At 44.3% G+C, this 27,958-nt stretch overlaps 2 protein-coding genes across 4 annotated transcripts in view; one reads left to right on the top strand and one right to left on the bottom strand.

Annotated features, from left to right (window-relative positions):
* Window positions 1–27,958, top strand: part of LOC122680076 (apolipoprotein L3-like) — a 214,078-nt gene that overhangs the window by 164,515 nt on the left and 21,605 nt on the right. The window contains exon 1 of one of the 3 annotated variants that reach the window (XM_043880969.1): window positions 25,234–25,336. The exons of 1 other annotated variant lie outside the window; for it this stretch is intronic. Coding sequence is in view for 1 of the 2 variants with exons in the window: in XM_043880968.1 (XP_043736903.1) it covers window positions 25,431–25,446 (16 nt within the window). In the remaining variant the exon portion in view is untranslated. One more of the 3 variants, XM_043880968.1, reaches the window with a different exon arrangement.
* LOC122680103 (NADH dehydrogenase [ubiquinone] 1 beta subcomplex subunit 1-like) lies at window positions 13,830–14,119 on the bottom strand. The gene has a single exon (XM_043881053.1). The coding sequence runs from the start codon at window positions 14,069–14,071 to the stop codon at window positions 13,850–13,852; it is 222 nt and encodes a 73-aa protein (XP_043736988.1). The 5' UTR covers window positions 14,072–14,119; the 3' UTR covers window positions 13,830–13,849.

Here is a 27,958-nt window from a genome sequence, read left to right as displayed (position 1 = left end):
ACAGGACACCTCCTGGGGGAGGGCAGAATATGAGCATACAAGGACCAGTTTCCTATCCTAAAAATCCCCTGGCAATCGCTAGGAATAATTTTCCCTAAGACGGCACCTCCTAAATGACCTTCGCAAACTCCTTTCCTAAGCCCTAGCACGCTCATCGACCTGTGTACCAAGCAATCGCTGCTGCCTGCCTATTCCAGGCTCCTGTGGGTCCGTGCCCCTTCTATTCCCTCCCAGGGGGTGATCAGGCCCCCTCTCCCACCCTGCCAGGTGGGTTCCTCCTCTCCTGAGTGCTCAGTTTCCCCACTGCCATCCACTACTTGCTAATGTGAAAGGTCCGGGCATTGAGAAGCAGAATCCTTCCAGAAGGGTGATGCGCCTTCCCCCCCTCTAGAAGATTCAAGTCACAAGGCCTCGGAGTAGTCCCAAATGGGACTTGTCTCTTCAAAGTGAGGAGTTTCCCGGCCAACGAACCAAATGTTGTAGCCAGGTGTTCTGGGAAACAAAGTCACTCAGAAGGACAATGCAGGTAGTGGAGTGCAGTTTATTACACCAGCGGGCCCATGGCAGAGTCTCCTCTTAGCCAAGGACCCCGACCAGTTTTTGTGAAAACCTTATAGACCCTAAGTATACTTGCTCAAACCCACCTCCCCAAATTCCTTGAAACTAGTCTGGACAAGGTAAAAGATACAATCAAAGTTAACCCATGATTCATGTGTCACAAGACTAGATAAACAGTGGATATTTATCAATAGGCCTGTGGTCATATCCCGATAAACATAGTGGAATCTACCACTTTGCTCTGTTACAGAGATAATTAGTATATTCTTTTAGGCGATGGAGAGTCCAAGTACAAGTCCTGAGGTTCTTTTATCTGGGGGGTCTGGTTTTCCATTGGTATGCCATTTCTATAGACACTGGGCACAAAGTTCGGAGTCCATTGGGAAGGGTGAACATGCATGTAGCCTAACGTTTGCAGCCTGGCCTAAAATGGAGCCCAGCTCTGCCTGTTTCCTCCTTCAATATCGTGTCCCCTGTCCCCACAGATTCTGGATTTCTTATCCCGTTCTGGACTGGTTTCTCTCTAGGTCTGCTGCATGCCCAGCTAGGATCCTTGGATTCCCTTCTCTCTGGTTGATGTTCCTGATTCCTGGATCCACATCTTTCATGGTTATGTCTTATCTCACCCCATAAAAACATACACACCTCCTTTTCCCCTGCAGCTCATTCCCAAATAACTTTCTCAGAAACAACTATGATGGTAACCTTTCTATTCCCCCATTTATCTCCATTTCTTCTGACATTTGTTTGTTCAATTTTCTGCAAGCTTTCTTTGATTTTCTTTTCCATCCTTTCTTTACAGTTATTTTGTAAACACTTTATTAGTTTCCAAGATCTATTTTTGTTTGTTTCATTATTTATTTCCCTTTTCCATGTACCTTGTTCTCATTTTATGAATAAAATAGCTTTCTAATCTTCTTCAGACATGGGTTTGAGTTTTCAAAATTTTTCAATTTTCAAAATTCTCTGCTTTGTGACTTCTCTGGTGGTCCAGTGGGTAAGACTCCATGTTCCCAATGCAGGCGGCCCGGGTTCCATCCCTTGTCAGGGGAGTAGATTCCACAAGCTCAACAAAGAGTTCAGATGCCACAGCTAAAATATCCCACATGCCACAACTAAGATCCAGCTTGGCCAAATAAATAAATAATATTTTAAAATTATCTGTTTCTTCTGATGTCATTTTTATCTCTTTTTTCCAGGTTGTCATATTTCTCATATGTCTGATCCTGGATTGCCCATTCAAATTAAGATGGAGAAGGGCTGACAGGCACATTTTTGTAGAGTGATTGGATGAGGACCTGCGATTTCCATAAAACAGAAATTTTTTTCTGGAGTCTTTCCATTCTGATTTCCCCCCTTTGTTGCAGACTTAAGGCTGCTGTGAATATGGGATGCACCATGGGATTGGTGAGCTTGTCCCCTGCTCTCCCCTCTGGCTCCCTCTCATCTTGGCCCCTCTCTGGGACTCTGCCATTGGACCATTTTTCTTGCCTCTACTCACTCTTGCTGTTTCTCTCCTTCTACTCTTCTCTATTCAGCTATCACTTCTCCATTCACTCAGTCCTTAAGTATGTGTTGAAGACTCTAGGCTCCTATTGCCACCATTCAGGCTTTTTTTTTTTTTTTTTTTAAATTAGCCACAGAATGAGGAGAGGCAGAGTATGGGTTCTTAAGCCCAAGAGTGGGTTGGAATCCAGTCTATGCTGAACCAGGTTTCTGAAATTGGGCAAATCACAAAGCATCTATGCTTTAGCTTCCTTAGCTATAAACAGGGATACATGGGTACAGACTTCCAGCTTATCAGTAAATATGCTTTATAATTTGTGAAATCTTAGAGCAAATACCAGTGCAGAACAAAATCAGAAACACAAACCACTCTCATCAATAGCTGTTACTGTAACTATAAGGACCTTTACTATCATTTCAGCCAGGTTTCAGAAGGGGTAGTTAATAAGTGCTTTCTTTAATTCTTAAAATAGCACATAAACATAAGCAACATTTGCTTTCTTTCGTCATCTCACAGCACAAGATAGTCACAACCAGAATCAAAAGAGATTCTGTCAATATAAAGATCTGCTACTTAAACAACTGAGAACTGGCAAGACTGAAAGGCTGGACACACCATATGTCATGAGTGTGAATGTAAATTGGTGTAGTTTCTTTCCAAAGCAGTGTGGTTCTAAGTATAAAATAATTTTAGATATTGATCCACTCAGACACAGTTATTCTACTCCTGAAATAACTTAAGCAATCAGTCAAATGCACGCAAAGTTTTCTACAAGAAGGGGGTTCTTTGCACTATTATTTACATAAATAATTAGAAAGAGGTCCAATTTTAACAGTCAGGGAGGACAGCAGAGAGGATGGGGCACCATTCAGGTCCTCAGCCACCCAGAGCAGGGCTGCAGGGATGGGGTGGGGCTGGTGGGACTCCAGGCCCTTGTGGGATAAAGACTCTTGCAGAAATAAGGAGGACATGGGCTGTGGGAGCTGAAGCACCAGGAACTTTATCAAGGCAGAGACTTGAGCACAGGGAGCAAGACATCACTTCAGAATGAATGAGAAGAGCTATTTACTGACAAAGATAGATCCACAAGTATATGTTCTTGTATATTAAAGGGCACAGAACATAGTCATCACAAACCTGGGATTTGGATCAGAAAGACTTGGGTTGAATTCCAGGCTCTGGAATCAGTGTGAAAATTTGGGCTGACCTAAGTTTAGGTGAGTTTCAGGAGTCTGCAAGTCATAGACGCTAGATCAAGATCACCTATTACCAATCAGTAACACAAGTGTTCCCAGCCTCACATAATTTCCAGAGTATTCCTTCCTGTCTGTTCTTCTTTGTCTGGCTTTATTGCTCCTATAACTTTGCAGATGACTATCTCCTGTCTTATTACCTGTTCCTTATACCCCAACAGGAGATCAGGACTCTGACTTGGCCTGGAGGGAGCTGGTGGGATGATGAGTAACTTTCCTTAACTAGTTAGTGGCCAGCAGAACCCAGGAGACAGAGAATCATGCTGGGTCAAGTCTCTGGTGGCACTCGTGGCCGTCCCAGGGGAACCCACCAGAGACCTGGCCCCTCACTCTTCCTGCAGTCACTGCTCACTCATGATCAAGCCAATAGTCTGCTTTTTCTTCCCCAAGGGTGATGCCACACCTCCTTCCAGCCTGACGCAGACAAGGAGCTGAAGGGAGATCTCTGAGACCCCCTGCTACCACCAGCACCTCAGAAGACCTGGGGACTGCTCTGGTAGTCAACTGTCTCTTATCTAGCTGGTTCCTACTTGTGACCCAGAACTGAGGTGGCGCCAACTGACTAAATTAACCTAGAGAAGAATCAAGAACCAAGAAGGGACTGGATAAGCATCCTCGGGCCCCCCAGAGGAGTCAGGGGATTCCCCCACCCAGGGATCCATCCACAAGGCCTCCTTCCAGGACCTCTACTCAGGGAGACAAGTCTAAGGGATTCACTTTCTCCCCCTGTTGTCCAGTAAGTGACTCAGAAGTGAAGCCAGGACAGCCATCGTGAGCAGGGACAGCAGAGGGAGCCTCCAAAGCCAGGTGGGGCAGAGAGGGGGTCCCCCAGCATCCCTGGAGCTCCTCCTGTCCTCTGCCTTTGTCCAAGCTTCCTCCTGCTCCCAGATCCTGGAGCATAACCACAGAGGCCATTTCCTCCAGTTCTCTCCCTGCCTCCAGCCCAACTGCCCTGCAGGCGTCAGCCAACTCTGAACTGAACCCCAGTCTGGCTTTTGCCACCTGTCACCTGTGTGACGTGGAGTGCCTTACCTTACCTCACCTGTAAAATTGGAAAAGAATTTCCCTACATTGTGATGAGGATCAAATATAACATGTGTCCATGGCCCGGGGCCACTACTAGGCAGTAGGTCCTGCCTAGTGTGGTGCTATCCCCTCTACCTGGAATGTGTTCATTTCAGTGGAAACCTCTCCCTTCCTCCTGAATCCCCCCTTCCCTGTTCTGTGTTTAGACACCTGCCAAGTGCTCTCATATATAAGCACCTGCTTATCAGGTGGGATACCTCAGGCAGGTACAGACTCTATTGATCTCAAATGCTCCCCTGCAGACACCCAAGTGCTCAGTTATTCCCCCATCCACTCCCACCCCAATCAATCAATACACAGATTTACTGTTTTGGGTTCCCTCCACTTGAGCCCTGTATTCCTTTCTCCCTTAGTGGCACAGGAAAAAGAGAAAAATTAATAAGTCTTCATGCTGCAGGACAGAGAGAGGAAGAGAGATTTGGATTTTCTTCTAATAAGGACACTGATCTTACTGGATTAAGGCCGTACACTTATGGATGACGTCATATCATTATAATTACCACCTTAAAGTCCCTATCTTCATACAGTCATTGCAAGGGTGGAGGGGCATTCAGGGCTTCATCTTATGAATTTGGGAGGAAGAACAGTCCACCCAAAGTCCCAGGTGAATCCATCATCAGTACCTAAGATGACTACTGCTCAGGAGGATGAACTTTAACCGCTCTAAACTCGGTACGATTTACCTTCCATCATAAGTTCTTCTAATCTTTTTATTTTTCTGTCTAGAAGGCAAAAGCTTTTTTAAAGATGTCATTGAATATTTCTTGAAAGAGTGAGCAAGGAAGAACTGCATTTCCTACTCACTAAAGAGAAACCCTGAGAGAGTTTTGTGGCTGAGGCTGATTTATCCAGGTAACCCACACAGGTGTGCCAAGAATGTCACCTAAGTCACCCAGATCCTCCAAAGAAGATCTCACCCAGGCTAGCTTCCTCCTGGCAGGCACATCTCCTCCAGGCAACATCCTATGAATGGGGTTGAGGATGTTCCATCTCAAGAATGCATGAGGAATATTTCCTCCACGTCATTTGCTGGCAGTATGTAGCCTCAGGTTGAGAAGAGATAGAAACCTGCGAGAAGAGCAGGTTATGTGACTTGGGCAAGTTACTGAACTACTCTCTGCTTTAGTTTCTTTATCTGTTCAGTTTTATTGTGAGGACACTGAGATCATGCATGCAAAGTGTTTCATATGATAGCTGGTATAGAGTAGATACTCAATGTTAAATTTTAAAAGCTTGTTGGAAAGACACAGGGGTCAAGAGTCTTCTTCCAGGAGATGAGAACCAAGAAGGATATCCTTTGGGACAAGTCAGGAAATCCTGACACCAGCCAGCATCACTTTGTGTTCCTGAGGATTCTGACTCTATAGAGTGCTTTCGTTCCCCATCTTAGGGACTATACCAGCCCTGCAGGATCCAACTTGCCCACATGACAGAGAGGCTGGAGAGGAACCAGATGGAGCTGGTGGGGTCCTGGCTCTAGCCCTGCCCAACTCTGGGGCTCTGGGCTTATATGTTAGAGTCTCAGACTTGCCTGTGTCCAATAGGAATAGCAATTCAGTCTGATGGACTATGCTGATGGCCTCAGAGTGAAATGCAGGTCAGAGGTGGGGAACCAAGTACAGTCATAAGGCCCAGGGAGGCCTGCATCAGGGTCAGACCCAGGGTCAGGGTGGAGCAGAGGGTCCAGGTTGGAGGACGAGTAGGCAGGCTTGGGCAGCAGGACCAGGACTAGAGTGAGGAGAGTGGGCCCCAAGGACACAGAACTGAAGGGGCTGTGACCCTATTAGAGATCCCCTGAGTAGGAGGGGGGACATTTCTTCCCTCCCTGACAGAATCCCCTCATGCTGGGCTAGAGGGCCCTGGGTGACCACTTCCTCCACACCCTGCCTGGGACCTAGCTTCTCCCTCCATCTGGGACCCTCTTCTAATCTGCATGAAGCCTCCCTGACAGTGGAAGGCCGTGTGGCTCAGTGAGCCCTCCTAGGTCACAGTGAGTGGCTGTGACTGTGTGTCATTTGAGGGATTCTGAGGAGCCTCATGCATCCCCACCAAAGAGGAAAACGCTTCCTCCACCAGTTGTGCAAGTGCCGGTCTCTTCAGGCTCAGCCGTTCAGATAGATGTTTCCCCAAGCCTCTTGAATCTTTAGCTAGCTAGCTAGCTAAGTCACTTCAGTCGTGTTTGACTCTGTGCGACCCCATAAATGGCAGCCCACCAGGCTCCCCTGTCCCTGGGATTCTCCAGGCAAGAACACTGGACTGGGTTGCCATTTCCTTCTCCAATGCATGAAAGTGAACGTGAAAGTGAAGTCGCTCAGTCATGGACTCTTAGCGACCCCATAGACTGCAGCCTATTGAATCTTTAGAGGTTCCACAAAGTTGCACATGGCCTTGGAGGGCAGGCTTGTGAAGCTGTCTCAGGTAAAGTGTCAGTTAGGCTGGTGATATCCAAGACATCTGGGTGCTGGGTGACGGGTCAGGAGTCAGGGAGGTAGGCTGGAGAGTCCAAGAGGAACCAGGGCTCACAGCACATCTCCTGCTTCCCTGTCAACTGGGGCAGTGGATGGACCCAGTGATCTTCCTCTGGAAAGGTCAGGGAACTCAGGCTTGGGGGAGAGCAGATGCCAGGCAAAATTAACATTAAGGGTCCTTTTAACTCTGAGTTTTGATATTTTTCAAAATTCCAAGCACAGAGAGTTAGCCAGTCTGAAAATTCTGGGGGCACAATTCCCAGGACTGTCCTTACATTTGACAACAATGGCAAATTTGGGAGGTTCCCACAACTTACTTCAAGTTTAAGAATTCCCTCAAGGGATGCACAGACTCACTGAAAGCTGTCATGATCCCAGTTACAGCTTATTACATGGAGGGATGCACTTTCCCATCAGTCACAGGGCCGAGTTTGGGCATGTTTCGCACACGAAGCTTCCATTGTCCTCAGGACACGTGAATGTCCTGGATTCAGTGTGTGGCACGGCACACAGAACACTGCCCTCCAAGGACACTCACCCTGTTTAAAAAATTATCCTGCCCTGTGGTCTCCAGCCCCTCCTGGAGGTCAGACTAATGCCCTAGAGTCCAGCTTCTCCAGAGATCAGAACTGATACCACATGACCCAGAGGCTACTCATCACCTTGTCAGACTGTCCAATGGCCCAGGCAACAAGGATACTCGTATCAGCCAGAATATTCTAGGGGCTTAGGAACCACTTCCCAGTAGCCAAGGGTAAAAAATGTTGACTCCTCACTATACACTCAGGCCCTTGAGTGACAGTTTTTCTGCTCTAATCCCACTTGCCTTTGTTTGTCTGTGGAGTTCCCACTCTACACACACTTTAGAAGTGATGGTGGGATCTGCCTGTGAGGTGTCTTTATCAAATACTTCTCTTAAGAGTATCCTAAGGTGACTTTTGCTGCTTTATTCCAGGATTGGATATGTACATGGAGCATCTACAATGCCCAAATATGTGTTTAATATTGAGAAAATGTTTGCATTTGTAAAATTCTTTCCTGGTGATTTATAATAACATCTGCAGCTTATGCAGAAGAGCTCTTGCTGAACCTATTCTACAGACTAGCATAGTCTTTCTTAGTACCTTGACGTTCAGATAGACTACATAAATATCTGAACAAGCTGCACAGAGCCTTGGCCGTGGGGGACTAAGACAGGCTCCAATGAGGCCAGTTGGACAGAAAGAGGTTTTTGGAGGAGTTTCCTCAGGTGAAACAGGAACTTGAGGAGGGCATAAAAAGCCCCGTGCCCTGGCAGACAAGGGTGACAAAGTGCACAGAGACTGCACCATCTCCCAGGTGGTCACCGCCTCTGCTGGCTCTGCGTCTTGCTTCCTGAGAGTCCTTGGCCTGGCTCTGCCACCCGTGTCAGCGGGGGCCAGTCTGACACTGTTGGTGGGATAGGGCTGGGAGAAGCGGCTGATGTGACTGGTGTGTCCACCATCATGGTGGAAAGTAAAAGCAGGACATCAGCAGAAACTGAAGTCAGTCACCCTTGTGTCAACTGGCATCAATGAGAAGGAGGTGACTTTGGGGCTTCTACATAAGATCACACCCCAGATTGTTTCCTCCACAAAGAAACTCTCCCAAGCCATGAAAGGCATTGGGAAGAACGTCCAAAACATCAAGCTGGCCACAGCTGACCCTCACTTAACAGCCAGTTCTCAGTGCCTCATGCCCGCTACTCAAGTCTCAGTCCAGATTGGCAAAGTCAGGAAAGCTTTTGGAAGGATAGCTCTTGCAGTGTCCGAAGGAGCCCAGATGGTGCATGCCAGTCACTGTAGATGTCATCCATTTGATGGGTGTGTCCTTCCTGGTGAAAGAGGCAAAGCACTTGCATGAGAGGGCAAATACAGAGTCAGTTGAAAGGCTGAGGCAGCAGGTGCAGGTCCTGGAGAAGCATTTGGAAGAGCTCGCCCACACCTTTGGGAGCCTGCAGTAGGGCCTGACTCCCCCACCCCAGGACAGTGCAGGGACCAGGCACACATGTGAGGTGAAGGCTCAGAGCACCTTGTTAGAAGGAAAAGCAGGGGGAGACAACACTGATGAAGCTGGGTGTTAGGGATCTGACATTTCTGTAGCTGAGCCCAGCAGGGGAGGAATGCATGCAGGTGGAGGATGGGGAGAGAGAAGGAAGGAGCCTGCAGCCTGGACTAAGGCAGGAGAGTGACGGGAGGGGAGACACCACTTATTTCGGACTAAAGAACACACTGGGGGCAGAACAGAGAGGCAGGGGAACTAGCAACGAGAGGCCAGGAATATGAGAGGCTTTAAAATGGGAGAAAGTCAAAGAGTTAAGATTATTGAGGCCCAGGAGAAGGATCTGAGGCTCCTCTATCGCCCTCCCGAGGCTTTGCTGTCCCAGCAAGAAGAGTCTCCCCCTGGTGCTGGTCTCTAGCCCTCCTTCTCCAGCATCAGCTCACCTTTGATCCCAGCAGGTTTATCTTAATTAGGCAGTGTCTTCGTTCTTTCTTTTTTTTTTCTAATTGAAGTATAGTTGACTTACAATATTCTGTTACTTTCACACGTACAGTAAAGTGATTCAGTTTTACATGTACCTGTATATGTATACATGTGGGCTTCGCAGGTGGCTCAGTAGTGAAGAATCTGCATACCAATTCAGGAGATGTGGGTTTGATCCCTGAGGAGAAATATCAATAACCTGAACTATGCAGATGATACCACCCTAATGGCAGAAATTGGAGAGGAACTAAAGATCCTCTTGATGAAGGTGAAAGAAAAGAGTGAAAAAGCTGGCTTAAAACTCAACATTCAAAAACTAAGATAATGGCATCCTGTGCCACCACTTCATAGCAAATAGATGGGGAAAAAATTAGAAATAGAGACAGACTTTATTTTCTTGGGCTCCACAATCACTGCACATGGTGACTGCAGCCATGAAATTAAAAGGAGCTTGCTCCTTGGAAGAAAAGCTATGACAAACCTAGACAGCATATTAAAAAGCACAGACATCACTTGGCCGACAATGGTCTGTATAGTCAAAACCATGGCTTTTCCACTAGTCACGTATGGATGTGAGAGTGTAACCATAAAGAAGGTTGAGTGCCAAAGAATTGATGCTCTTAAACTGTGGTGCTGAAGAAGACTCTTGAGAATCCCTTGGACAGCAAGGAGATCAAACCAGTCAATCATAAAGGCAATCAACACTGAATACTCATTGGAAGGACTGATGCTAAAGTTAAAGTTCCAATACTTTGGCCACTTGATGGGCCAACACATTGGGAAAGACCCTAACACTGGTAAGGGGAGGAAGAGAAGGGTGCAGCAGAAGATGAGATGGTTGGATGACATCCTGGAGTTAGTGGACATGGGTTTGAGCAAACTCCAGGACATAGAGATGGACAGGGAAGCCTGGCATGCTGCAGTCCATGGTGTTACAAAGAGTCGGACACAGCTAAGCAACTGAACAACAACAAATGACCCATCAGCCCCACTACTGGGCATATACCCTGAGAAAACTGTAATCGAAAAATGCACATGTATCCTAACGTACGTAGCAGCACTACTTACAATAGCCAGGACATTGAAGCAAATTTGATGCCCATTGACAGGTGAATGGATCACGAAGATGTGGTACATATATACAATGGAATATTACTCAGCCATAAAAAGAGTGAATTTGAGTCAGTTCTAGTAAGGTGGATGAACCTAGGACCTGTTATACATAGTGAAGTAAGTCAGAAAGAGAAAAACATATAATATATTAATGTTTATATATATGAAGCCTAAAAAATAATGGTATTGAGGAGCCTATTTACTGGGAGGGAATGGAGACACAGATGTAAAGAATGGACTTATGGACACAGTGGAGGAGGGAGAGAGTAGGAGGCATGGAGACAATAGTGTCGACATATGTACACTATCAGGTATAGGATGGATAGCTGGCGGGAAGTTGCTGTGTAGCATGAGGAGCTCAATCTGGCACTCTGTTTTGACCTGGAGGGATAGGATGGGGGAAGGAGATGTATGTTTAATTATGGTGATTTGCATTGTTGAATGGCAGAAACCAATACAACACTTTTTAAAAAAACTTTTAAAATACATTTAAATAAATTTTAAAAAAATAAAGTGAGTGGGTGGGAGGGGTGACTATGCTATAATTTCCCACCAAGAAAGCCCCTGCCCACCACTGTCCCTCTTTCAGGGATGACACCCAGAGCCAGCTGTGTCCAGAAGACCCCAAGATCCAGGGAGGAGGCATCCTTGAGTCCCAGCAGCTCCTGAGGGGTCAGGGACTACAAGACGGGGTGGGGAGGGGGGCAGCTGCACATTTGCCCCCTGAACACTATGTGTCTGTGCTCAGGGGCATCTATTCCAGCCTGAACTCTGAGTGCTGGGGGACGGAACGTGAGTGTGCAGTATTTGGACAAATGGACATTGCAGGACATGAGCTGCTGATGCTGATGTTTGCAGGATAAGTTCTGCTGCCAAGCAAAAGCCCCGAGTTTGTGGCTGACACAAGGGTGGGGAGCTGCAGTCGACAGATGGACTTAAAGTCTACTGTCTGGAGTATTTTTGCAACTGTGCTTTTTTGTCTTATGAGTCTGCAGTTACTAATTTTTAAATGTCTCTGATTCAAGAGCTGAATGATGGTGGTGAGAATTAGTGGGTAAAAGTAGGGGAGGTGGTGAGCCCAGCCTTGTGATTTTGGGCACAAGTGATTCGATGACGGAATCCTCTAAGTCTGCTTTCTCATCCTTGCACGGGAATGAAGAGAATAGCAAACAATGCAATGGGGCTTTGAAAGAAAAAAGAAGGTAATGCAGACACCTGGAGCCCAGAAAGTAGTGCTTCTTGTTGACTGAGCACTACTGTATGCCAAGCCTTGTCTCTACTTGTCTTACTCAGTAACACTGGAAGCTACACACTCTTTCTATGAACAAGGAAACCAAGTCACAGAAAAACCTGGGGTAGGTGAATTCCAGGAGGACTGCATGATGGCAAATTCTCTCCCCACCCACATGCAAGAGGGAGACATGGACACAGCAGAACGGGGCCCAGAGTCTCTGTGGGCAGAGATTGTGGGAAGAGTTCAGGCAGCTTTCCCCCAAGGTTGGGGCTGTTCCAGGAGTGAGCTAACACCTGGTGCCAGTTGCAGTGGGTCCCCACGGACCTGGACCAGATCTGCTCCCTATGGCCACTAAGGACTCAGGCCACCAGGCTCACCTCATATGCCAGATAAATTGGACAAGTTTAGTGGACAAGTTTAATGTTTGTGACTCAGATCCAGCTAACATGGAGGATTTACAGAAGAAAATAATATTTTTTGCATATCTGAAGATTTAAGAATTTCTCTTCTGCTGGAGAAATAGCATAGTCCAGAGAAGATACCAAAATGAGATTCAGAGAAACCAGTCAGCTTCCCCTGAGAGCTCAGTTGGTAAAGAATCCGCCTGCAATGCAAGAGACTCCAGTTCAATTCCTGGGTCGGGAAGATCTGCTGGAGAATGGATAGGCTAGTTACTCCAGTATTCTTGGGTTGCCCTGGTGGCTCAGATGGTAAAGAATCTGCCCACAATGCGGGAGACCTGGGTTTGATCCCTGGGTTGGAAAGATCCCCTGGAGAAGGGAAAGGCTACCCACTCCAGTATTCTGGCCTGAAGAATTCCATGGACTGTATAGTCCATGGGTTGCAAAGAGTCGGACACAACTGAGCGACTTTCACTCAATTCATTTCAGCCAGCTTCCCCACTTTGGGTCAAGTCTGAACCTTAGTTTTCATTGTGACACAGGACTAATAAGTGCTTCCACCATTGGGTGTTGTACAATATATTGTTACGTGTGTAAAAATGTTTTGCAAATTGTAAAGGATTGAGGTGCTGTTGTATTTTTCCACAAATGTTGGGCTTTTCAAGGATTTTTTAAAAATGTTTGATTATGATAAAATATACATAACACCAAACTTACCATTTTAGCCATTTTAAAGTATACAGCTCAGCAACCAGCCCCACCACCCCTCCACAGAACATATTACATTTTGCAGAATGGAAACACTGCCACCATTAAACATTAACTCCCTCTTTCCCCCTCCCACAACTCCTGGAATTTACCATACTAATTTTCTCTTTGGACCTGCTTACCCTTAGGGACCTCATATAAGCAGATTCAACTGTGCTTATCATTCTGTGACTGTCTCATTTCACTTAGTGTAATGTCCTCAAATTTCATCATGCTGTAGCACATGTCAGAATTTCCTTCTTTTTCAATGTGACTAAAATTCCATTGTATGTATTTAAAAGTGAAAGTTGCCCATTGTTGTCCGACTCTTTGCGACCCCATACAGTCCATGGAATTCTCCAGGCCAGAATACTGGAAGTGGGAAAGCTTTTTCTCCAGGGGGTCGTCCCATTGTATGTATATATGGCTTTTTTTTCTTATCTGTTCATCCACTGATGGACGCTTCAGTTGTTTCTGCCTTTTGTTCATTGTGAATAATGCTGCTATGAACAGGAATGTATAAATATCTCTTCCAGAGTCTTTTTTCAGTTCTTTTGCTGAATTTGCTGGATCATAGGCTGATACTAAATTTAATTTTTTTAAGGCACCATCACACTGTTTTCCACAGGGGCTAGATGTTATTTTTTAAGACCGTATCTTAGCACAACAGTGACAGCAGACAAGAATTCCCTTGGTCTCCTGATTGCCAGGAGGACAGAAGTGGCTGGTGCCCCCTGGCACATGTCCCAGGATGTCTGGTGTGGCTTTCAGGGCTCCCGCTCCAACCCCACCCACTACTCCTCGCCCTCTTGTTTTGGGATCTGCTGAACTTGAATCTGCTTCCTCTCTCCAGGTAAAGCTTGTTTGCAATATCTTTAGAACCTAGTAGAGTGCTTTTCAGCTTCAAACCTCTAATCCAAATCAATTGCTCAATTACCTGTCTCTTTTTTCTTTTTAAATAATGAGTGTTTTTATTTCTCTTATGATTTAAAAAATGTGAACATTCTGTAATTCAGCTGTAGCCATAACTTCCAGGTGACTTCTTTGTTAGGTTTCAATTCCCTTTTATATAACAGACTCTTGTTCTGGAAGGCAGTTAGCTTTTCATCATTCTTCCTGTCTAGATAATATCCAAAGACAAATCCCATAGGGACAAGTACATGTACCCAGTGGTCACTCACAACCTGAAGTAAGTTCATCATGACTGCTGTGGCCTCGGAGCCAACAACGACCCAACGACAAAGGACAGCGACGAGCGCAGCCACTCAATTACCTGTCTTAAATTAGGATCCAAAATTTTTTTTTAACTAGAGAGAAAAATTAGGAAGAAAGGAGTTTACAGAAGAAAAAAAAAAAAAAAAAAAGACAAGATTCAAACCAAATCTGACATTGGACATTTAACATTTGCAAACACCACGCCCAGGCCAGGCTCTTCTGATGCTCCAGCTCCTGGCTTCCTTACCCTCCTGCTTTCTTAGCCTGATCCAGGGGCCTGGAGGACTTCTCACTTTATATTCTTGGGCTCCAAAATCACCACAGCAATCTCTTTTTAGCAGAGCAAAGACTAGGTCTCAGCCTGAAACCCTTGGGAAAGAGCTCTGATGGGCGGCTGCTTCCACTAGGGTCACAGTCAGCCTTCCTCTTCCCCGCAGTTTCGTGCTCCCACATGATTGCCAAAGACCCCCCTCAGATTATTGTGGTGACCACACCAAAGCATTTTTTAATTTCATGGCTGCAGTCACTATTCACAGTCTTTGGGTCTTTGCTGCCCCTCCCTTACATTGCATTTCTCCACCTGCCTCACCAGGTGAAAGGTTGTTGTTCAGTCCTTCAGTGGTGTCCAACTCTTTGCAACTCCATGAACTGCAGCACACCAGGATTCCCTGTCCTTCGCTATTTCCTGGAGTTTGCTCAAGTTCATGTCCACTGAATCAGTGATGTTATTTAACCATTTTATCCTCTACTGCAACCTTTCCCTTTTGCCTTCAATTTTTCCCAGCATCAAGATCTTTTCCAATGAGTCGGCTCTTTGCATCAGGTGGCCAAAGTACTGGAGCTTCAACTTCATCATCAGTTCACTGGAGTGAATATTCAGGATTGATTTCCTTTAGGATTGACTGATTTGATTTCCTTGCTGTCCAAGGGACTCTCAAGCACCACAGTTTGAAGGCATTGATTCTTCTCGCTCAGCCTCACATTCATACATAAATACTGGGAAAACAATAGCTTTGGCTATAACAACATTTGTTGGCAAAGTGTTAAATGTTCAACGTCAAATTTGGTTTGAATCTTGGCTCCTCTCTCAACTCCCTTCCTTTCGGCTGTCTTATCTGCAAAATCAGATCAGGTTCCTGGCCTGCATTATGGGGTTATATAAAGACCAAAGTGATGGAATAATACTCAACACTTCTCTGTCCCTCCCTCCAAACCTGGGAGGTGAAGGAGCAGGGGGAGGGGGGGAGGGGGCCACGATGCCCCAGGGTCATGTCCTGGAATGAAGCAGCCCTGATGAAAGGTCAGGTTGACCTCCATGGGGGTCCAGGTCCACTCCAGCCCCTTCTTTTTGAGGCAAAGCAGAAAAGTAATGGCAGTCCACCTGCATGATTTATAAGGTATGGACATTTTCAACCCAGTTTCTTTAACTGCAACATGAAGCCAACAATTCCTAGAGCTGATGTGAGACTTAAATAGGAAATGTGTGTGCAGTGCCAACTCAGACCCTGACACACACTCAACCCTCTGTTTATGGTGGCTCTTCGCTTGGGAACCAGACAGCACACAGGACTGACTTTCTGTTTGGGGTTTTCCGTGAGATCTGTTATCAAGGAAAAATAAACCAAGGTTGAAAAGAACAGCATGCTATCAGCCTATCCCAACAAGCTTCTACATTGAACCAAATGGCATTAACCACCAAGGATTTGAGCCTCAGGTGAGTCACTGGGACCTGAAGGTACTGGTTCTGATAACTCTGATATAAGGGACAAGCCTAGAGATATCTGATCAAAACAGGTGGAAGGACATGGACACAGTGGCTGAGAGGTGGACTGAGGTCCCTCTCCCAGGTACCATGGGAGCAGAGTGTGGAATGGTGGTCTATGCATGGGAGGGTCCTGGGGGGTTTCTCAGAGGTGATGCCAGATTTGGGCTTTACAGGACGAACATGACTTTTCAACTTGTAGGACCAGGTGTTTCTGGCAGAAAGACCTCTGTGAGCAAATGTTTAGAACTGGCATGGGTGTGGCACTCAGTAGTAGCAGTATGACCAGTACACAATGAGCAGCTGGTATGTTTGGGGACTGTGCCATGTGCCGGTGGCACGAAGGTGAATGAGGCAGGCAGCTGGTGAGTAAGGATGAGAGCAGAGGGCAAAGGGGCCTGGAAAGGCGCTCACGGGGTGTCAGGGAATGTTTAACAGTAGGATTCCTGTGTGCTGTTTCCTATCTCTCTTGAGCCCTCTGTTCCTTATTAGTCCCTGTCAGGGGCAAGAGGAGCAGGCAAGCCTCTCCCAGGACAGAGATCAAAGAGATGGGATGCTTGCATAGGGTTTCCTTCATTAGCTTTTCCATTTGGTGATAGGAATTATTTATGACCCTCTTTTGGTATGGATCGCCTTTTGGCCTTATGGACTCTATTGCTCCTTGCTTCCTTGGTAACTTGTAAAGTCTGGTCTCTTGCTCTTTATCTGAAGAAGCTACCTTGTATTATGGTATATACACTCTTACAGAACTCAATAAAGCACCCTTGCTCCACCAGAGACTTGGGTCCCCGTGTCCTTCTTTCTCTCTTTCTCTCTTTCTCTCTCTATTTCTGGCTGATTCCCTGGAGCACAAAGGATGGCTGCATAACCCAGGGAATATTAGCCTCTTTCCTTCTTTCACTTTCTTATCGTCAACTCCGGACCACCAGGTTCCAGTCCATTAAAGGACCCCAACAAGTGGCGCCCAGAACAGGGGCCTGGTATATGTGGTACTTCGGACGGAGTGACTCAGGGCCAATTGAGGCCGGTAAGTACAAGGACATGGGTCAAACAGCTGGAAAGTCCCCTCACTTTTCTACTTTACTTCATCACTTATTTAACATTCGGGAACTTTTCAGTTTCACGCCAACAAGTAGAGGCTTGCCTTCACACAAGTCAAACATAATCCCTGGTTCCCTGATGAAGGCAGTTTTGATTTAGAAATTTGGCATCGGGTCAAAGAGAATGTTGAACAAGCCGCCAGACAGAGTAAAAATATTCCAATTGATTTCTGGCCCTTGTGGGCTCCCATCAAAGCTGTAATTCTGCCATTTCAAGGCAATTCTAGCCCTCCAGATATTCGACAACAGACAGAATGCTTATTACATGAATATGAATTAGATGATGAAACTTTACAAAAGGCCCAATTAGAACAACACAAAATATTTCAGAATTTTCCTACAAGCCCTGCCCCGGCTGCTCCAAATGCTCTTCCTCTGCCATCAGGTGCGAATCCAAAAGTCTCTCTTTTTCTAGAACCTAATGATTCTGACGACTCTCCTGAGATACTTTGTGACACCAAAACTGGGAATACTTTTCTGGATAATAATGATAAGTCCTTAGCACAAACTCATAATTGCAAAAAATTACTACCTACTCACTCTCCTTCACAACAGAGGCTCTCTGAATTGCTGGCTTTGCAATCACAAGTCTCTGAAGCTGATGGTTTTTCCGCATTCCCAGTTTTTAGAAATGCTAACACTCAAAGGCAAATAATACCTCAATATGAATGTATTAACTTTTTTCACATGCAACAAATTAAAAAGACTGTAACTATGTATGCCCCACATTCACCTTTTACTAGAGAAATTCTAAATGCTATGGTGTCTTCTACTGGAACCTTTACTCCCTGTGATTGGCGAACTTTAATAAAAATCTCTCCTTAAACCAGGAGAATATCTTCAGTGGACAAAGTGGTTTCAAGATATAGCCAGAGATCATGCTAACAAAAATGCTCGAGCTGGTGCTCCCCAAAACCAAATTACTTCTGAAGTGTTAACTGGCACCGGACAATTTGATGCTATAGAAGCTCAAATACAATGCCCTCCTTTGTTGCATGAACAATTAAAAACAGTGGCCCTTGAAGCTTGGGATAGAATTACTCCTCAAGAGGAACCTACAGGTAGCTACACTAAAATATTGCAAGGACTTAATGAAACTTATGCTGATTTTTCAGCTAGATTGGGAACTGCTATTTCCCATACTGTAATAGGAGAAGAAGCTAAAAGGCAACTAGAGAAATTACTTGCTTATGAAAATGCAAATCAGGAATGTCAAAAGGCTATAGCCCCAATTCATGAGACAGGGACTATTATTGATTATTTGAAGGCTTGTTGCAATCTAGGATCAGAAACTCAAAAAATGCAAATGCTAGCTGAAACAATGGCTGCTTGCTTTAAAAAAGGGAAATGAGGGATGTTTCACATGCAGGGATAAGAACCATTTAAAAAGGGATTGCCCTAAGAAAGCTAATAATAAAACTCCAAAAGTCTGCCCCTGCTGCCATAGGGGAATGCATTGGGCCAAAGAGTGTAAATCTAAATTTGATATTGAAGGAAAACCTATTTCGGGACACTCCAGGCAGGGAACCCCACCCCCACTCCAGGTCCCCTTCAACAAAAACCAGGGGCAAAATCCATCTTTTCCCTCAAACCCTCTACATCCGGCAGGGCTGCCGTCGATATGCCAGCCCTAAATGATTTTCTCCTTTACCCTCAAGCAGTCCCCTCTAGAATACCTACCGGCCTTTTTGGACCCCTGCCCCCACAAACCTTCGGTCTTGTACTTGGCTGATTTAGTTTGACTTCTAAAGGATTACTGTTCAACCTGGAGTAATTGATTCAGATTATAAAGGAGAAATTCAAATTATGATGTCATCTCAGATTTTATGGCAATTCAAAAAGGGGGACAAAATTGCTCAATTACTCCTTTTACCTTACATCTCTATTAACTCCTCTAATGATGTACAGACAGGCGGATTTGGCAGTACAGATAAAAAACAGTCCTTATGGACATTATTGGTATCTGAATTTGACTGACCGAATATAAATATCAAAATTAATGGTAAAAGGTTTTCTGGTCTCCTCAATACTGGATCTGATATTACTATTATATCCAAACATTTCTGGCCCAAATCCTGGCCTGTACAAAAAAATCTCTTACCAAACTGCAGAAATTTCTCAAACCAAAGTACAAGAAGTTTATCAAAGTGTTCAAATCTACCCATGTGAGGTACCAGAAGGTCAACCTGCAACATTAAAACCTTATGTGATAGATGCATCCCTTAATTTAATAGGAAGGGATTTACTTATGCAATGGCAAACTCAGATTTACATTCCACATTGTTCCTAGGGGCCACTGCTCATTTAACAAATAATACGATTATAAAAATAACTTGGAAGTTCGATGAGACCATTTGGACAGAGCAGTGGCCCCTTACGAAAGAGAAACTACAGGCTGCTCCAGAACTTGTAGATACACAATTAGAATTGAAACATATTGAGAATCTTGCTCTCCTTGGAACTCTCTTATTTTTGTTATAAAAAAGAAATCTAACAAATGGCATCTCTTAACAGACCTTAGAAAAGTTAGTGCATTTATGAAACCTATGGGTGCATTACAACCAGGAATCCCATCACCTACTGCTATTCCTCAAAATTGGGCACATTATTATTACTGATTTGCAAGATTGCTTTTTTAATATACCTCTACACCCTTTAGACCAAGAGATTCGCTTTCTCTTTCCCTTATCCTAATCATATCGGGCCTCATAAACAATACCAGTGGACTGTGTTGCCTCAAGGAATGATGAATTATCCCACCATGTGTCAGTACTATGTAGCTAAAGCCCTTGAGCCTGTGAGAAAACAATTTCCTGACTTTCTTGTTATCCATTATATGGATGATATATTGTTTTCAGCTCCATCCGTTTTAGAAACTCAACACATGTTTGGTATAGCTCTACAATGCTTAAAAAACTCTGGATTAATCATTGCCCCTGAAAAAATTCAAATCTCTACTCCTTATCTTTACTTAGGATTTGTTGTTAATAGACAACATATTACTCCCCAACTAACTCTGATTCATACTGATAAATTATCAACCTTAAATGATTTTCAGAACTCTTAGGTGATATAAACTGGATTAGACCCTCTTTAAGTGAAGGCACTCAGTCATGTCTGACTCTTTGCGACCCCATGGACTGTAGCCTACCAGGCTCCCCTGTCCTTGGGATTTTCCAGGCAATAGTACTGGAGTGGATTGCCATTTCCTTCTCCAGGGGATCTTCCCAACCCAGGGATTGAATCCAGGTCTCCTGCATTGTAGACAGATGCTTTACTGTTTGAGCCACCAGGGAAGTCTAGACCCTCTTTAGGCATTGCTAATTATCAACTGGAACTCTATTTGGTACAAAATAAATTACAAAAGCAATTTCTTACTGGCATTAGACTAGATTTACCTTTAGAATTATTTGTGCTCCCCTCTCTTCATTCTCCCATGGGACTTCTTGCCCAAAAAGATCACCCAGTAGAATGGATCTATATCCATTTTAGAGGAATAAAGTCACTTACACCCTACCTTGATTTATTTGCTCTAATCATTATCAAAGGTGTTGGCCTAGTCAATAAAGTAGAAATAAATGTTTTTCTGGAACTCTCTTGCTTTTTCGATGATTCAGTGGATGTTGGCAATTTGATCTCTGGTTCCTCTGCCTTCTCTAAAACCAGCTTCAACATCTGGAAGTTCACAGTTCACATATTGCTGAAGCCTGGCTTGGAGAATTTTGAGCATTACTTTACTACTGTGTGAGATGAGTGCAATTGTGTGGTCGTTTGAGCATTCTTTTGCATTGCCTTTCTTTGGGATTGGAATGAAAACTGACCTTTTCCAGTCCTGTGGCTACTGCTGAGTTTTCCAAATTTGCTGTCATATTGAGTGCAGCACTTTCACAGCATCATCTTTCCAGATTTGAAATAACTCAACTGGAATTCCATCACCTCCACTAACTTTGTTCATAGTGATGCTTTCTAAGGCCCACTTGACTTCACATTCCAGAATGTCTTCTTCTAGGTGAGTGATCACAGCATCGTGATTATCTGGGTCGTGAAGATCTTTTTTGTACAGTTCTTTTGTGTATTCCTGCCACCTCTTCCATGAGTGGGGAGAGAATTTGGCATCATGCAGACCTCCTTGATGGGGATAAAATGGAAACAGTGTCAGACTTCATTTTTCTGGGCTCCAAAATCACTGCAGATGGTGATGGCAGCCATGAAATTAAAAGACGCTTACTCCTTGGAAGGAAAGTTATGACCAACGTAGATAGCATATTAAAAAGCAGAGACGTTACTTTGCCAACAGAGGTCTGTCTAGTCAAGGCTATGGTGTTTCCAGTGGTCATGTATGGATGTGAGAGTTGGACTGTGAAGAAAGCTGAGCGCCAAAGAATTATTGCTTTTGAACTGTGGTGTTGGAGAAGACTCTTGAGAGTCCCTTGGACTGCAAGGAGATCCAACCAGTCCATCCTAAAGGAGATCGGTCCTGGGTGTTCATTGGAAGGACTGATGCTGAAGCTGAAACTCCTATACTTTGGCCACCTGATGCGAAAAGTTGACTCATTGGAAAAGACCCTGATGCCGGAGGGATTGGGGTCAGGAGGAGAAGGGGACGACAGAGGATGAGATGGCTGGATGGCATCACCGACTCAATGGACATGAGTTTGGGTAAACTCCAGGAGTTGGTGATGGACAGGGCGACCTGGTGTGCTGTGATTCATGGGGTGGCAAGGAGTCAGACATGACTGAGCACCTGAACTGAACTGACCTGAACTGGATCATTATCAATGGAAGAAATAGGGCTAAAACTCTAATTGGCTCCAATCCCCATAAAATTGTGATACTTGTCAATAAATCTCAATTCGAGAAAGCCTTACAAACTTCTACTGATTTCCAAATAGCTTTTTTGGAATATTTTGGAAAAATTTCATTTCATTATCCTCTATCAAGCTATGGAATTTCTTCAAAATACTGAATTTATTATTTCCCACATCTTCAGCTCACAGCCAATACCTCAAGCTGAAGTTATCTATATAGATGGGACTAAGAAGGCTAAAGCCTCATTCTGATCTCTCAAACAATATAAAGTTTTTTACACTAAATTTCGTTCTGCTCAGCAAAATGAATTATATGCTCTTATTCACATCACACACTAAAATTGCAAATAAAAAATATAAAAAAGAAGGAATACACTGGAATATTGCTATCTTCCCTTTCTAAATCAGACTCTACTAGATTCCAACATAAGATATTCTCTAAATCTATAATTATTGTTAATATAGCTTTATTTCTTTTAAATTTTTTTAACTTACCACAAGGAGATATCTTGACAAGAGCAGAAAAACATTTTGAGGAATTGAAGGACACTTCTCTTCCTCTGCCCATTTGGTATCAAGACAGGTTCAATAAACAATGGAAATCTGGGAAATTAATCTTACAGGGAAAGGGATATGCTTGTATTTCCCCAGTTGGATCCAATGAACTCACATGGCTTCCTAATTGGAAGATTTGACCCAAGGGGGCCCCGGGCATTCAAAATGGAGATGAAACAACAAAAACCCCAGGAGGAAGAAATTCCAGTACGGGTTATGTCAACTCTAAAGATCTCCAGGAAGCATCGCCCTCGGGGACCTCAACCTTATGACCTCCCATCTTGGGAACAGATAAAAACCCTTACTAATCAAGCTGAAAATCTGGTTTCTCAACAGGGAATGCCTCGGAGTCCTGAAAACCTTCTTACCTGCTATGCTCGCTTGGTTGGCCTGCCCGACCCCCACTTGAGCCAGATCAACTAATCAGATTTAACTGGGCTTATTTACCCAACCCCCGCCTTTATTGCAGGTCATAGAATGGACGGAAAAAGGACCGATGGTATCAAACAATGACTCCACCCATATGCTCGCTCCCAGGAACCCTCACACCCTGGGGAGGAGGGAAAACTAATTAACATTTCTTTAGGCTATGAAGTCCTTCCATTGTGCCTGGGCCCAGGGGGATTATGCATAAACATCAGCTGACAAAATTGGGCTTTCGTCCTGCCTCCAAACGAAGACCTTTGGACATTGCTTGGATTATTTACTGCCCTTTCTTTGTCTGTGAACCATGTTTACACTACTGAAACTTTAGGGAAAGTGTTAGGGAAAGAACAAAGAACATTATGTAAAGGGTTTACTTATAAGAACTTTAAATATACTCCTGTTCACTGGGACAAATGTCAAGCCAAATCAGGAAAACTAATATTTGTGGCTAGTCACACCGTTGTCGATTGGGGACCCCATGGTATGTGGTTGTCTAACTGCTCAGATGATATTAACAGCATTGTGTGTGATTATGCTACTCAAGTGGCTTGGAAGGTTACTAACACTACAATGGAACATTACCATGACAAAGGGAATTCTTGGCTGGCTTGACAGTGGAATGGAATCCCCTCATCTTCAGATCCTCCTTGATAAACAAATTGGGCCTGAACTACGGGACATATGGAAACATGCTGTGAGCACCGAAGATCTTGGAACTTGGACCGGACATTTCACAGGAACCAGTCGTAGTCTTAGTAATTATTTCTTTTGCTATAATCAATCTTATTTCATACAAGCTTGTATTCCCCTTTCTTTTGTTTTAGCTATAGGAAACTTACAATTTAATAAGACTTTACGCTCTGTAACTTGTATGAATTGCAAATTGTATACCTGTCTTAACTCTTCTATTTCCATAAGAAATTAATCCCTTTTGATTCTTCAATCTCTACGTAATTTGTGGTTACCAGTAAATCTCCAACGGCCCTGAGAAGAAGGCCCCTTGGCCGGGCTTGCTTCCTGGTTACTTACTAAATTACTCTGGTGATCTAAACGATTCAATGGATGGCTGATTCTTAGCATTTGGGGATTAATAGCTATTTGCACCACTGCTGCTGTCACTGGTGTTGCTTTACAAACCTCAATTCAAACACATAATTTTAGTCCAAAATTGGACTAAAGATGCTCATACTATGTGGGCCACTCAGACTCAGATAGATGATGATATTCAAGATGAAATACAGGAACCAAAAACAGCCATCAAATGGGTTGGAGATCAATTATTAGGTATATAAAAACAAGTGATATTAATATGTGATTGGAATTCTACTCAAATTTGTGTTACTCCTGTTCAATTCAATCATAATGCCTATAACTGGGAGCAAATCAAATTTCATTTACAAAATATACATGATAATGCCTCTCTGAATGTACAATTATTGCAAAAAGAAATCTTTGATACCTTCTCTAAAAGTCTGCCCTCACCCACGGATCTGGAAATTTTAGCTGAACAACTAGCTGATCAATTATCTGGGCTAGACCCACGAGGATGGTTTCAAAGCATCACCCACAGCATCGGGTCTGGAACCATAACTCTGGTGATTGTCTTGGCAATTATATTTGTTGTTTACAGTTGCCTTTCTGCAAAAATTGTTAAAACTAAACAAACTCAAATGGTCAGGACCTTTTTTTACAAATATAATAAAATATGGGGAATTATCAGGGAATGTTTAACAGTAGGATTCCTGTGTGCTGTTTCCTATTTCTCTTGAGCCCTCTGTTCCTTATTAGTCCCTGTCAGGGGCAAGAGGAGCAGGCAAGCCTCTCCCAGGACAGAGATCAAAGAGATGGGATGCTTGCATAGGGTTTCCTTCATTAGCTTTTCCATTTGGTGATAGGAATTATTTATGACCCTCTTTTGGTATGGATCGCCTTTTGGCCTTATGGACTCTATTGCTCCTTGCTTCCTTGGTAACTTGTAAAATCTGGTCTCTTGCTCTTTATCTGAAGACGCTACCTTGTATTATGGTATATACACTCTTACAGAACTCAATAAAGCACCCTTGCTCTACCAGAGACTTGGGTCCCCGTGTCCTTCTCTCTCTCTCTCTCTATTTCTGGCTGATTCCCTGGAGCACAAAGGATGGCTGCGTAACCCAGGGAATATTAGCCTCTTTCCTTCTTTCACTTTCTTATCGTCGACTCCGGACCACCAGGTTCCAGTCCATTAAAGGACCCCAACAGTGGGGTAGGGGAGTGATTTGCCAAGGGCCTCACAGTGTGTTGGTGACAGGTCTTCATTCATGGAGCCCAAGACAGGATGTGCTGAGCCAGGAAGGCTCTGGCATGTCAATGTTAGGCTTGTTTCTCGAAGGGGACAAGCAGGAGGGTGGGATTAGGCTAGGGTGGGTCCTGGTGGGCAGGATGTTTGTTTGATGTGAACAATTCAGATGAGAAGGAGTTCACTTCCCCCTTTTGTTCTCTGGGTATATCTGGGTCCAGAAAGTGTGTGTGTTTATTGCAGAGACACACAGAAGGTGGCTGCATCTGCCGAGGGGAGAACAACTGGATCTTGTTCACACTCAGCCAGAGGAAGATTCCTGGGTAAGCAAGAGTGGTAGGATCCCCACCCATCTCCCCATCCTCAGGATGAATGTCTGAGAAAAGGATGATTGTTACTAGTTGACAGAAGAAGGAAATGGAAGCTCAAAGAGGTGAGGCCATGGCTGAGGCAGCAGGTGAAGCAGGGGCAGAGCCTGGATATGGAGGCAGGTGTGTCTGAGGGCTTCCTCCTGCCTTGGGGCTCCTAACAGAGCAGAGGGAGGGCGGCACCTTCTCAGGTGTGCTCAGCTCAAGATGTGAACTCCTGAGATGTAAGCACTGACCCCTGAAGGAAGGTGTATATTTAGGGTGCTCAGCCCTTTAGGAATTTGGAGAAAGCAGAGGCGGTGGAGGAGGATGAAGGAGTCACACCCTCTCTTCCTGTGGCCACCTTGAAGCTACCCTCAGGGTGCTGTGCTGACACTGATGGGGGGGGAAGGGTTTCTTCTGAGATGCAAGGAATAACGGTTTATTCACACACCCTGTCTCTGAAGAGGGACACGAGACCAAGCAGGGAGATGCAGGGCTTTGCCTTTCTACACTTGCTGGGTCCTCTGCTCAGGATGTGGTTTGGAGTAATGGGAGGTCCTATGTGGGGAAGACAACACAGATGGAGTGTTTCCAAGCCAAATTTGGGTCCTCTCAGCCATGCACCTTCAAGCCAACCTACTGACACTGGGTTGTGGTAAAGGAAACTGCAACATTTATTGTGGGGCACCAAGCAAGGAGTCCTGTCAGTTCAGTTCAGTTCGGCAGCTCAGTGGTGTCTGACCCTTTGTGACCCCATGGACTGCAGCATGCCAGTCTTCCCTGTCCATCACCAACTCCTGGAGCTTGTTCAAACTCATGTCCATGGAGTCAGTGACGCCATCCAACTATCTCATCCTCTGTCATCCCCTTCTCCTCCTGCCTTCAATCTTTCCCAGCATCAGGGTCTTTTCCAGTGACTCAGTTCTTTGCATCAGGTGGCCAAAGTATTGGCGCTTCAACCTCTGCATTAGTCCTTCCTATGAATATTCAGGACTGATTTCCTTTACGATTGACTGGTTTGATCTCCTTGCAGTCCAAGGGATTCTCAAGAATCTTCTCCAGCACCACAGTTTGAAAGTATCAATTCTTTGGAGCTCAGCTTTCTTTATGGTCCAACTCTCACATCCATACATGACTACTGGAAAAACCATAGCTTTAACTAGATGGACCATTGTCGCCAGAGTAACATGTCTGCTTTTTAATGTGCTGTCTAGGTTTGTCATGGCTTTTCTTCCAAAGAGCAAGTTCCTTTTAATTTCATGGCTGCAGTCACCATCTACAGTGATTTTGGAGTCCAAGAAAATAAACTTTGTCACTGTTTCCATTGTTTCCCCATCTATTTGCCATGAAGTGATGGCATGATTCAGATGACATAATTCAGAATATTAGCTCTTGAGAAGGAAATAAAAGTTCTTGAATTTGCTTAGTGGCTAAACAATTATTATTTTGTCTTGCTAACTCTTTTGTTTCTTTCTACATTTTCTCACTTCTCTAAATTAATTTATTCTTTGGAACTTGGGGGAGGCCTAGGATGCAAACATGTTTTTATGTAATTAAGGTAGATTGAGGACATAGGGTGGAGGAGAGTTCTGTCCTGGGAAGGTCTCTTTGGGTCCTGCTTGGTCACATCCCTCTGTCCCCTGCCCCCTTTTTGAATACTCCTCAACTGTGAGGAGGAACAGGAATGGAACAGGAAAGGAAATACAATTTTAGAAAGAGAAGTTAATTATAAACTTGCCAGAGGAACTCATTTTTAGTTTCCATTCTCTTATCACCTTTCCCCAAATTTTGAGGTAATAAAGCAATGACTGCTCTGGCTGCTTCCTGTTGAAATGCAGTGTGGTCCTGCCTCAATTTGGGGAATGGACACAGTGTTGGAAATAGTCCCTAGACCAAAGCTTAGCACCAATATTTTGTATCACAAAAACAAAATACATTTTTCTTTGATTACTTTGTTATAGCACCTGAATAAATATTTGAAAATTAGTAGGTAAGGTAAGAATAATGATCAAAATGCACTATGTGTTATTTTCTAAAAATATTCTATTGTAGATGTCAACCAGGAAAGTAATTTTTTAGTATTTTCTCTTTATGCACCTTCTAGTAACCAAGTAACATCTTAAATTAGTATAAATTTTGGTTTTAACTTTTTCAGGAGTATTAATCGTATATAACAGGAGCTATTGGCCACTCCACATGTCTCTTTGTTAAAAATAAAAACACAAGTTAAAACAATTTTATTATCTTATACTATTCTGCTCAAGAATCTAGTGTCTTCTTCTTGGAGGCAGTCGCTTGAGATATTTCATTTGCCATTCAGTTCAGTTCAGTTCAGTCACTCAGTCGTGTCTGACTTTTTGCAATCCCATGAATCGCAGCACGCCAGGCCTCCCTGTACATCACCAATTCCCGGAGTTTACTCAAACTCCTGTCCATTGAGTCGGTGATGCCATTCAGCCATCTCATCCTCTGTCGTCCCCTTCTCCTCCTGACCCCAATCCCTCCCAGCATCAGGGTCTTTTCCAATGAGTCAACTCTTCCCGTGAGGTGGCCAAAGTATTGGATTTCAGTTTCAGCATCAGTCCTTCCAGTGAA

The sequence above is a fragment of the Cervus elaphus genome, chromosome 22 (genome assembly GCF_910594005.1).
Source record: "Cervus elaphus chromosome 22, mCerEla1.1, whole genome shotgun sequence".
In the NCBI taxonomy this organism is placed as follows: domain Eukaryota; kingdom Metazoa; phylum Chordata; class Mammalia; order Artiodactyla; family Cervidae; genus Cervus; species Cervus elaphus.
Note: the sequence above shows the minus strand (reverse complement) of the source record. Positions and strands in the feature narration are given on the sequence as shown.

Bases quoted from the DNA above. Each gene is read 5' to 3' on its own strand.
- LOC122680103 (XM_043881053.1), bottom strand. From the start codon at position 14,071: ATGATGAACTTACTTCAGGTTGTGAGTGACCACTGGGTACATGTACTT.